At 39.9% G+C, this 9,553-nt stretch overlaps 1 protein-coding gene across 1 annotated transcript in view; it reads left to right on the top strand.

The window, feature by feature from the left end:
* The first annotated feature begins 356 nt into the window (after window positions 1-356).
* Window positions 357-9,553, top strand: part of LOC149468631 (kinesin-like protein KIF28) — a 57,421-nt gene continuing 48,224 nt past the window's right edge. The window contains exons 1-3 of the mRNA XM_089669828.1: window positions 357-470; window positions 2,244-2,279; window positions 6,457-6,681. Coding sequence (XP_089525954.1) covers window positions 372-470; window positions 2,244-2,279; window positions 6,457-6,681 — 360 coding nt within the window. The 5' untranslated portion in view covers window positions 357-371. The remainder of the gene's footprint in view (window positions 471-2,243; window positions 2,280-6,456; window positions 6,682-9,553) is intronic.

Here is a 9,553-nt window from a genome sequence, read left to right as displayed (position 1 = left end):
AGGGGTTATAATTCTCCCTTACTCTATCCAAAATGAAAAAAAAAAGGTTTTTCCTATAATTCTACTTAAAGAGAAGCCTTTAGTGCCCACTATTGTATATGTACAGTATACAGCGTGAATATATATTGATATTAGTATACATACATATAATAATATCATTCATAAGTTGTCTTTGTAAAATGACATTGACTTGGTCAAAGAAAAGAAATACTTTTCTGTATTGAAATTTAGATCTCTGAAAAGTCATTATTCTCCTTTCCTAGAAAACTGTGTTCTGTGATCTTGGCCAGAGTGTATTAGATAATGCCTGGCAGGGCTACAATGCCACACTTCTTGCCTATGGACAGACAGGTTCCGGGAAAAGCTATTCCATGATTGGCTATGGAGCAAATCGAGGCATCATTCCAATCGTCTGTGAGGAGTTGTTCAGAGCAATTGAAAGTAACCAAGATAATAACAGACGTTATCAGGTCAGTAATCTCAACAGGGACAGACAAAATGCAACAAAAAGGCAATGGTCAAGTTTTTAAAAAAAGTATTTTCATCAATGTGAAAATATGTTATAGTGACTCTTCCATAATATAAATATGCGTATGAATATGTCAATGCTGGACTACTGATGAAAATGCTAATTGTCTTGCTCTCTCCAAACTAAAGGTTAATTCCACTTTTGCATTAAAAAATTACAATTTTAACACCCTCCCCACTGCCCTGGTCCTTGCTGCACTTATTTACTATTTAGCAAGTTCAGTGCTGCCCATGTCTTATGCTTTACTGATCTATACATTTCTCACACTCGAAAGTGTACAGCTAGGTTGATTTACCCTGGAGGTAGGCCAATGGTGCTTCAAAACTCTGTGTCTTCCTGACACTTTAAACAGCATGAGAGTATAAGAGCCGACAACTTGTTCTCCTGATTAAAGTGCTTTATTAATAAAAGGTACAGTGTGCAAGTTACAGCAGCTTAAGCGTTTCAGTAAAAACTTTATTCATAGCCAAGATTTTTTTACCAAAACACGTAAGATGCTGCAACTTGCACACTGTACCCTTTATTAATAAACTACTTTTATTGGGAGAATGAGTTGTCGGCTCTTCACCTTATACTTCTCACACTGTACACAGACCCTCTGTGTATTAGAAAAATTCCAGCAATTTTCAACCATAGGGATGACAGAATTCAAACAGCCAGAATGGAAAGTTTTTCACATTGAAAATTACATTCATTCTAAAATCAAAGGTAAACCAAGCTAAATTTTAAAGTACATTTAAACAACATTCAAGTCATTAAATGTACTGAGATTTTTCATATGAATATTAGTACAAACATTTGTGCAAAGATTCATTAACAAATCTGCCATTGTATGGCCAAGTAAAGAACTGCTGCCATGACAATGTGGGCCTATATTAGACCAGCATTTAAAGGCATAATGTCCCAGCTGACTTCTTTGGAGTCTGGGGGCAAAGAGGGCCCAGCAGGGACAGGTGTGCATTGGGGGTAAGGTGGCCAATGCCATTCTAAAAATCATGAGTGGTATAGTGGCTAATACTTACATGCAGAGACGTATTTACCACAAGGCAAACAAGGCACTTGCCTAGGGTGGCAATTTTCAAGGGGGAGGCAACGCCACCCAGAAGAAGGGATAAAAGAAGGGACGGACATACGCAAGTGGGATCCGAGAGAGACTGCTTGATGGTGTATGTAGAGCCTGACTTTTGTTCCCGAGGATGTCCTGAGCTATAAAGATGAGTGTCTCTCTATCACGGGGGGGAAGGGGGGGTAGTGGAAGGCTCTTCTGGGTGGGGAGAAAGAGTGTTGTTGGTCAATGTCAAGCTCTCTCTGTGGGAGGGGGAAGGGGGGGTGTTGTTGGTGAGTGCCCATGGGGGCAGACAATGTTTGTGTTGCCTAGGGCAGCACAAAACCTAAATACACCACTGCTGACATGCGTGTCTGTGCAGGTAGATTGGATGTTCCTTTCTCAATCTTTCTCAGTTCCCTGAAGGAGACATCACAGGTTACATGGATGGGTTTGTACAGACCATCCAGGACAGACAATAAAGGAGCTTCCTTGTGCAGCTCTTATTATTTAGAAACTGTAGCAGGAAGTTTTTGGAGAATATACCCTCATATGTTTTCTGTTCACTATGTAATATAACACTATCCACTTGTGAACCCAGATAATGTAAAGCACTTTCCACAATATAATACCTTTTATGTAATAATTGATATTGACCTTTTTTCGTAGGTGACATTCAGCATGCTGGAAATATACAATGAACAGGTAAATGTCACTCTCAGCAGTATTTGCTTGGAATTATTATTTTGTACATTAATGACTGTTTTTTTGTGTATGAAAATTGGTGCTGAATTGCATTAAAAAATGATATGCACATTGATCTCTGCTGGGGAAGAAGATTACATTTGATATCGAAGTCTCCCACAGCTAATCTTGAGCACTCACATGTAATGGCTCAAGCAGCAATTTTACTGCCCCAGACTGTCTGCATCCAGGGCTGACCATTGCAGGTAATCACTCCATGAGCAATTACATGAGAGCAACTGTGACTAGCTGCGGGAGCCGTCAACTATACATTGCTCATCAAGTGATTGGAACTACACTGCTAAAAAAAATTAAATGAACACTTTGAAAACACATCAGATCTCAATGGGGAAACATATTGTGCTGGATATCTATACTACTATGGACTGGTTTTATAATTTTACTATTTAAAGTAACTGTGATAGCTGCCTGTGGCTACTTTCATATCAGGTAGTGGTGAGGACAGACCTTTGGGGTCCTTTGTGAGGTTCTGGATGTATAGGGGAATCAGGAAAAAGGAGGTGAAGGTGGGGAAGCTGAATGAGGAGCCCATCAGTAAATATGTGTTCTATGTGTGTGTAGTGCTGTGTATTTAGGAAACTGGGTCACTGCTGTCCACTGGGTGTGTGACAGATGGGGAGATGGCAGGCTTGGCTTTCATATTGTGTGTTGACTGCACTGCACACCTCTATGTCAGTGTCAGAGGTCACCATAGGAATGGGGTCTCACTCCCTGTGTATATACTACATATATATAATAAATATATGCATCGCTAAAAATATACTATAAAACGAATCATATTTTGTAGTGAGCGCTACTGGAGCGCATATTTAGTGGTGAGGTGACATTCCTTCTGATAATGACGTATCAAAATACAAGAAAATAATAAATAATGTGACAGGAGTGAAATAGTTTGTTCAGATCGATATATTGCAGGTCCAGGAGAAATAATAATAATCAGTGTTCTGTGCTGGTGAGATTCAGTGACGAGAACCAGTAAACTTATGCACTTACCAGAAGCGCATTAGTATTGCGCTTATATGATGTATCCTGTAAGGGGTCGTCTGGATCCGGGCAGGGGCTGCGGGGTCATCAAGCATAACATGGACACTCAGGATGGTACTGCTATCACACAAGTCACACTCTGCTCATATCACCTCCAGAAACAGCTCCAAGACAACAGCCAGTCATGGTTCCAGATACAGGGGTTTCCACCTGCCACCAGCTCCACCACCGGAAGTAAACATTCGGCTTCTTTATACTATACTACATACACCCATCTCTTTGTGTACTACATACCTCCATCCCTGTGTATACACTACATCCCTGTGTGTACTACATACCTCCCTGTGTATTAAAATCCTGACATACACACCTACCTATGTATATAGAGCCTGCTCATATATACCTACCTGTGTACTGTGTATACTACATGCCTCTCTGTGTATATAGAAGCCACTCATACATGTATACTGTGTATATGGAGCCCTTTAGTACATACACTATATTGCCAAAAGTATTGGGACCAGCCCTCCAAATCATTGGATTCAGGTGTTCCAATCACCTCCATAGCAACAGGTGTATAAAATCAAGCACCTAGGCATGCAGACTGCTTCTACAAACATTTGTGAAAGAATGGGTCACTCTCAGGAGCTCAGTGAATTCAAGCGTGGTACCGTGATAGATTGCCACCTGTGCAATAAGTCCATCCATGTATCTTCCTTGCTACAACAGTGAAGAAAATAAGTATTTGATCCCCTGCTGATTTTGTATGTTTGCCCACTCACAAAGAAATGATCAGTCTAAAAATGATCAATCTAAAAATGGTAGGTGTATTGTAACACCGAGAGACAGAATAGCAACAAAAAATTCAAAAGAAATGCATGTCTAACAAATGATGCACTGATTTGCATGTTCATGAGGGAAATAAGTATTTGATCCCCTTCACAAAACATGACTTGTCTAGGTTTGGCAGTTGCCAGGAGTACGGTACTTGCCTGACTGCATTGTGCCAAGTGTAAATTTTGGTGGAGGGGGGGTTATGGTGTGGGGTTGTTTTTCAGGTGTTGGGCTTGGCCCTTTAGTTCCAGTGAAGGGAACTCCTAAGATATCAGCCTACCAAGACATTTTGGACAATTTCATGCTACTAACTTTGTGGGAACAGTTTGAGGATGGCCCCTTCCTGTTCCAACATGACTGCCCACCAGTGCACGAAGCAAGGTCCATAAAGATATGGATGAGCACGTTTGGGGTGGAGGAACCTGACTTGCCTGCACAGAGTCTTGATCTCAACCAGATAGGACATCTTTGGAATGAATTAGAGCAGAGACTACAATCCAGGCCTTCTCATCAGACATCAGTGCATGACCTCACAAATGTGCTTCTGGAAGAATGGTCAAACATTCCCATAGACACACTCCTAAACCTTGTGGACAGCTTTCCAGAAGAGGAAAAGCTGTTATAGCTGCAAAGGGTGGCCAACTCAATATTGCACCCTACAGACTAAGACTGGGATGCCATTAAAGCTCATGTGTGTGTAAAGGCAGGCGTCCCAATACTTTTGGCAATATAGTGTATATACCTACCTGTATACTCTGTATATAGAGTCTACTCATACATATCTAACTGTATTCTGTTCCTATAGAGCTTCCTAATACATTCATTCCTACCTGTGTAAGTAGATGTGACAGTATTGATGTTCTGCAGAGCAGGGAATGAGGTGACAGGAGTAATGTTCTGCAGGGCTGGGAATGGGGGGATATGAGTGATATTCTGCAGAGCTGGCAGAGGATTGATAGGAGTGATGTTCTACAGGGCTGGGAGTGGGGTGATAGGAGTGATTTTCTGCAGGGCTGGCATAGTGGTGATAGGAGTGATGTTCTGCAGGACTGGGATTGGGGTGACAGGAGTGATGTTTTGCAGGGCTGGATAGGAGAGACAAGAGTGATTTTCTGCAGGGCTGGGAGAGGAATGGCTGAAGTGATGTTCAGCAGGTCTGGATAGGAGAGATAGGAGTGAAGTTTTTCTGGGATGGGAGAGGGGTGACAGGAGTGATGTTCTGCAGAGCTGGAAGAGAGGGGGCAGGATTGATGTTCTGCAGGGCTGGGAGAGGTTTGAGGGGAGTGGAAGAGGGCAAGAGTGTTTACACAGAGGGGGCAATGTATAAATACGGGGGCAACAGAGTGTGTGCGGAGGCTGGGGTGTTGGGGGATTTTTAAAAAGGGCAGTGTGAACAGGGGGGCAGTGTGTGCAGAGGAAAAGGGGGGGTAATGTGTCTGGGGGGGGGGGACACATGTGCAGGGAAAAGAGGGCAGTGTGTACAGTCAGTGAATGTGGTAAGGCTGGCCATACATTATACAATTATCTGGAGATTTTTGGTTTAGATTTACCAAAAACCATATAATAGGAGGACAAACCTAAACAACACTTTAGGTTGTATCCAATTAGGCAGGCCCTTGCACTACACAGTTGAAGGTAAATCTAAAGGAAATTGGGCAGAAAATTGGAAGATAATTGTATAATGTATGGCCAGCCTAAATCTTAGGTTTCTTCATTGTTTCATTGTTCATTATCTATTAAGCCACGCCCAATGAACAAATTAATTTACCCCCCCCACACACACAAACACACACACTTTTCCATGCATTGTGCTGATTGCACCACTAGTCAGAGTCTCTCTAAAGTGTCCCTCATTCTGAAGTTGTAAGGTTGGCAGGTACTGTATGTTGGTTGTTGCATGTATTTTCTCATACAGTTTCAATTTGGAGAGTCAGTGCAATATACTTAGTATACTTTAGCTTTCTTCTCAAAACAAAATCGTGATCTTAACATCCTATTTACCACCAATTAATGTTTTGTGAATGTCAGATTCTGAATTATTTTACTGCTTTATAAATGTGCCCCTGTACATTTGACTCTACCTGTCACCTACAATGTTGCACACAAAGATTCTTGTGCATGCCTGGTATAAATGAACTAGACATATTGGTCTATGAGAAAACTGCATTGACCCTCCACATTACCTGGTTACTATAGGCAACATAAGTAAGAACAGTCTACTGCTAACCCTTTACACCCAGTTATTACTAATTCTGATAATCTCTTCATTACCAAGTATGTTCACTAATTCATTGATTAGGTTACAGATTTGCTGTCTAAAACCAAAAAAGCAGGTGGCCTAAAGGTGCGAGAAGACCAGCATCAAGGGTTTTATGTTGATGGTCTAAAACTGGTACCTTGTGAAAGCTATGTACAAATTGAAAGGCTGATCGAACAAGGGAAGAAAACAAGAACAACAGCCTCAACCAGCATGAACTCCAGCAGTAGCCGTTCCCATATGGTCATCACCATTCACTTCAAGCAGGTACGGCTTACTTACTACAGCAAATAATCTGCATGTCTGGTGGAACATACAGGACTCACATCAAGACATAAATTAAATGTTGTAATGTGATGGGAAAGTAGGGGATACATTTTGGGTGACTAGGCAAATTTTGGGAATTTATTCTTTTGGTTTCTAGTATACATTAGCTTCCATGAAGTTGTAAAAGGATCACTTTTTGCGAAGGATAAGCCATACTTCAGAAGTAGATCAATTCATTAATGTTTTTATATACATTTGAAGCAGTTTGAGTTTTTTTAGAACAAAATAAAAGGATTGTGAGGTTCCAGTTAATTACTATACAATGCTAACATTTCACTAGATGTGTGCTATCTGTTGGCATAGCAAGTCTAAAAAAAATAAAACCATTTAAAAAAATGAAAGAAATATGTTTTTTATTTTTCATTCATCATATAACAACGTACATTTCTCCATTACATTGTAATACTTGTACAAACAGTACAGGATAGGAAAATGTAATTGTGTAACAATATGCTTTGTGAAGAGATGACAAACATTGGTGTAAAGGGTGGCAGTACTATTTCTATACTGCTTTGTGTGGGAAAATAGAAGCAAAGTCACTTTTCTGTGTGTGGTGTAAAGAGAAGGAAAAGGAAATACAGAATTGTCTGATTAGTTCTATGGACTTTTGTCTGGGTGGTCGGTGTTTATTGAGGTGAAAACTTCCAGTGCAATGAGGGTATGAAAATCAAGGGGTGACTTTTTAAAGAATAAGTTCACTTTATAAATAATTTAAAAAATAATTCATGCACTTTTTTTCCCAGATAAACCTGCAGAGCATTGCACCAGTGATCAGCAGACTGTGGGTACAATGTCAGGCTCCTGCAGACTTTCAGTATAGCTATCTGCCCGTACCTCCCATAAGGGAAGGCAGTTACTGAACTGCAGGAAAATCAACGGACTTTGAGAGTGCTCATCAGCACCTTCTCAGTTCATTGAGAACTACAAGCCTTCGGCCACAATGGCAAACTGTAATTGTAGTTCCTTTATGCACAGATAAATGATGGGATGTGTGTGAGGAGTCCCGCACAACTGCGTTGTTTTCAAATTGTGACTGTGAAGGGGGTGGGGGAGGGATCCCCCCCGCCTGCTTTCACTGGGGGGAGGGGGAAGATGTTGAACATTTTACACCCTAGGGCTCCATGCAAACTGGCTTAAAAAAATGCTGCTTGTAGGGGAGTGTAGCGTTTTGCCTGTCGAAGCAACTAATGTTATCCTATGTGTCCATGCACATTAGGTAGTGTAGAGGCTTTTTTAAATTCAGTGTTTAGAGGCAGAAATAAAAAAACCTTCTGTTTTGTGTTTTCGAGAGCATTTTTCTGCCAGAAAAAACCCTGCTAAATGCTCCTAAACACTAGTACAAAAAAACGCTCAAAATTAGTGGGGGGGGGGTTTTCTTGCCAACAACACTGGTGTGTTTAATAATCCAGTGTGTGTGGAGCCTAAATATGGATGTAACATGTTCATAAAGGTGAACTTAGCCTTTAGTAAGTGCCTGATTTACTATAAAGGATATTTTTTGAAAAATGGTGCCCGTATTGAGTCTGGATTGTAGGGTATATGATATTTTCTCAAGAAGGGGATATTTTTGGTGTTTAACATATTTAAATATTTAGGATATTTCTGCTATACATTGGTTTCCCTTGTGGATTGAACTATGAATGGGGTGTTTAAGTATATATGCATGCTCTCTTCAACAGATTGAGATTAATGGGCTTATTTACTAAAGGGCAAAGTGAGTGAGTGTGATTGAATGAACATAGTAAACACAATCATCCAGTCATGGACAATTTGAAATTGAAAGATTTCCTATGATTTGATCTTTGAAGTGAATACAAATAAACTTACAACAATTCACACCGATTCATGCTTTAGCTGTTCAGGCGCTAAGGCTCGGTTCATATTAGCCCGACTCTCGAATTTCAACTTTGGAGTCTGACTTTGTTGTGACTTTTTTCACTCTGTGGCACTGAAGTTGTATCAAAGTTGGACCAAAGAAGTGCAGGAATCTTTTCTAAAGTTGGACCCACTTGTGTAGTATCAGTTAAGACAGTTCTCTTAGGGAAACATTGAATTTCACGTCATTCGACTTGAGGTCTCACAAGTCAGATCCTATGTCACAGCAGTGTGAACAAAGCCTAAAAATAAATAAATAATTAGTTAATATCATAAAGCTAAAAATATGATATGCAATGAATATGAAGTAAATGTAGTAATGTGAAAGAACTGCAGTGGGGAAAATAATTATTTGACCCCCTGCAGATTTTGTAAGTTTGCCCGCTTACAAAAAACTTAAGAGTTTATAATTTTTATCATAGGTGTATTTTAAATGATAAAGACAGATTATCAACCAAAACTCCAGAAAAAACACATGATACAAATGTTAAAAATTGAGTTGCAGTTCTGTGAGTAAAATAAGTATTTGATCCCTTACCAACCAGCAATAATTCTGGCTCCCATAGACTGGCTATGTGATCATGCTATACAGAGATTAGTCCTGTCAATTTAACCTCCCTAGCGGTATGATTATTTCATATTTTTGGTGCTGAAAGCGGTACCATTATTTTGCATGGAAATATGTAGTTTTTTTATTGTAGGCTGTAATTTTTAGGAATAACTCACTGAAATCTGTCTGAACAAGATTCTAAATCATACATTTAATTCAATAATATAATCAAACCAAAAACACTGAAATTTGAAATATATCGCCAAGTTCGCACATCGCTGAGCAAAGTCGCAAAATTGTTTTCAGTGACGAATTTCTCCACGAATCATTATCACTCAATTCTGCAAGTGGTTCTGATTTACTATCACTGTTCTCTAGCTGATCTAA

This window comes from Staurois parvus, unplaced genomic scaffold (assembly GCF_062004578.1).
Source record: "Staurois parvus isolate SC_StPar_1 unplaced genomic scaffold, SC_StPar_1.0 ptg000081l, whole genome shotgun sequence".
Taxonomy (NCBI): Eukaryota; Metazoa; Chordata; class Amphibia; order Anura; family Ranidae; genus Staurois; species Staurois parvus.
Note: the sequence above shows the minus strand (reverse complement) of the source record. Positions and strands in the feature narration are given on the sequence as shown.